General features: G+C 43.9%; 1 protein-coding gene across 2 annotated transcripts in view; it reads left to right on the top strand.

Annotated features, from left to right (window-relative positions):
* Nucleotides 1-378: 378 nt before the first annotated feature.
* Nucleotides 379-2476, top strand: part of LOC147817154 (uncharacterized) — a 6769-nt gene continuing 4671 nt past the window's right edge. The window contains exons 1-6 of one of the 2 annotated variants that reach the window (XM_087171569.1): nucleotides 379-870; nucleotides 997-1266; nucleotides 1459-1563; nucleotides 1636-1722; nucleotides 1808-1851; nucleotides 2115-2171. In XM_087171569.1, the coding sequence (XP_087027695.1) occupies nucleotides 606-870; nucleotides 997-1266; nucleotides 1459-1563; nucleotides 1636-1722; nucleotides 1808-1851; nucleotides 2115-2171 (828 nt within the window). In that variant the 5' untranslated portion in view covers nucleotides 379-605. Of the gene's footprint in view, nucleotides 871-996; nucleotides 1279-1458; nucleotides 1564-1635; nucleotides 1723-1807; nucleotides 1852-2114; nucleotides 2172-2476 lie in introns of both variants that reach the window. The other variant, XM_087171568.1, reaches the window with a different exon arrangement.

The following is a 2476-nucleotide window of genomic DNA, read 5'->3' as shown; positions in this document are numbered from 1 at the left end:
AGTGCAGCTGAAATGTTTTTGAGCCTCGACACAGTCCCGTCTCTGAGCTTGTGATATTTCAGTTTTTCCTTTTTAATAAGTTTGTAAAAATGTCTAAAGTCCTGTTTAGACTTTGTCATCATGGAGGATCGAGTGTCGACTGATGCGCCGGCGACAGAGACGTTTGTTTTCAGGTTGTCCCTACGTCTCATTCTCGAGGACACGATATCTCACTAACACCTCGATGGAACTTCTTAAAATCTGACACCTGGTTAGACTTTGGTGGCTAAAGGTCAAAGGTCAAGTTCACAGTGACCTCACAAAACACTTTTTCATTAATCAAGACAGTTATTATGACAGAATTTCACACGACTGGTTCATATTTTATCTGACTGCATTAACAGATGTAATGTGGAACTAGTCTGAGTGGAGGAGGGATACGACCACGAGGAGGTGGTGCTAGTTTTATTTTATTTTATCATGAGGCTGCAGAAAGGCTAGAACATGTGATGAAGGTGAAGCTGAATATATAATATACAATTTTATTTTTCTCTCTCATCTTCTCCACAGAAGTGACGGGACAATTTTCCTCCTCCGTCTTTGTCAGAGATGGAGATGACGTCACTATGTCCTGTAAATATGTGTTCGATGGTCAGGATGAATGTGACAGTACTTACTGGTTCTTACATGGTTCAAGAATCACAGACCTGGTTAGAAAAGGGAAGATTGTTAAAGATGCCGACCCTAAATCAGACAGACTGAGTCTGACACAGAACTGTTCTCTGGTTCTGAAGAAGGTCACAGCTGGAGACACTGATCGCTACGACTGTCGACAGTCCAGATCAGGACAATATGATCTAAACACTCTGGTTTATCTGTCTGTTGTTACCAGTGAGTATTTACATCAAACTGTCTGTTAGAACAAACACTGAAACTTTACAATCATGATGATTATTACAGTGATGAAGTTCATTTCTCTCTCTTGTCTTTCTCTCTCAATGTCTCCGTCTTCACCAGTGACTGAACAGAAGGACGGTGATGAGGTGAAGTTCACCTGCTCTGTATCACCTCATGTATATTTCACACACACAGTGAAGTGGCTGCATGAGCGTCAGAATGAGGATGAAGGCAACACAGACATAAAGACATCACAGTCTGAGAGCTCAGCTACTGTCACGTTTCCTTCCTCTTATCTCAAGAAGCCAAAGTATCATGAGATGTTTCAGTGTGAAGTGACTGATGGTTTCAGAGGAAAAGAGTTGCTCACCTTCAGTGCTCCGTCCTCAGGTGAGAAACCAGGTGAGTGTATGATGAGCTGTTTATAATCACCTTAATCTGATGTGAATGACAAACTCACTGAGTTTATTTCATGTGTTCATGATGATGTTGTTCTTTTCCATTCAGCTCCTGCAGATGATAATTGATGAAGCGTTTCCTCACCACAGACGTTTGTTGGGTTTTGTTCTTTCATTTGTCCAGGTGAGGACAGGACAACAAGTGTCCAAACAACAACTGAAAACAGGAAGAATTCCCTGATGGAGCCAGCAGCACCTGACCACAGGGACACGTCACCTAGACAACCAGGTACTGACTCAGACTTTTGAGAAAGCTGCAAACACAATGTTTTGTTTTGTAATATTTCCATCCTCTTCCCAGACTGGTGGTTATACGTCGCTGTAGCCGGCGGTTCGGCAGCACTCCTGGTAATCATCGTGGCGCTGATCATATGGAAGAGAGCGAAAGGTGAGAACGTTCACAGAACAAACCTTTGACAGGAAGTGGAGCGGTTTTCTCTGTGGAAGCTCAACTGGACTTTTGTTCCTCTTAGGGAGGAAACCACAGAAGGATGGAGACACAGAAAATGCAGAGCAGGTACTTTAGATTCTTTGAGTTGATGCAAAACAAAGTAATTTAAAGGAGTAGATACGATATGGGAAATATGCTAATTTCGCTGTCTGCACGATTAGCTTAGCTTAGCATAAAGCAGGAGGAGACGGCGAGCCCGGCTCTTTCTAGAGATCAGAAATACTCACACCTGCACATGAGCCTGGTGCAGTGACGACATGACTGCAGGACGTAGTTACAACACATTTTGTGACAGAAGTGTGAACTGTAACGAGACTGTGTTCGTGCAGGGACAAGGATTAAACTCTACAGAGACCCAGTCGGCTCCAGGAAGCAGCCAGGACACGGTGAGATCACACACTCCACCCAGTACAAAGTCACACTCACTGTTGATCTGCGTTCGTCCTTTAAAATGTGTCGTCACTGCCTGAGACGCACCGTGACTCCCGGGTTGAAGTTGCGTCGGCAAGTGACAAGAAAGGGGAAGGAAGATGATGCAGCCGGCTGCACCAGAATAGACCAGAGAAGGTCATGAGGAGGAAGTGTCAGGAAAACAGCTCTTAAAAAAGCAGAGATCAAAACACAAAAACAGGAAGTAAAGAAAAACATGAAGGCAACAGGAGCGAGTCATTAACTGTCACTGAGCCGTCTT

Source organism: Seriola lalandi, unplaced genomic scaffold (genome assembly GCF_002814215.2).
Source record: "Seriola lalandi dorsalis isolate HSWRI2012SDOR001 ecotype SW California unplaced genomic scaffold, Sedor1 jcf7180002055009, whole genome shotgun sequence".
NCBI classification, from domain to species: domain Eukaryota; kingdom Metazoa; phylum Chordata; class Actinopteri; order Carangiformes; family Carangidae; genus Seriola; species Seriola lalandi.
This window is presented reverse-complemented; position numbering and strand designations above follow the sequence as displayed.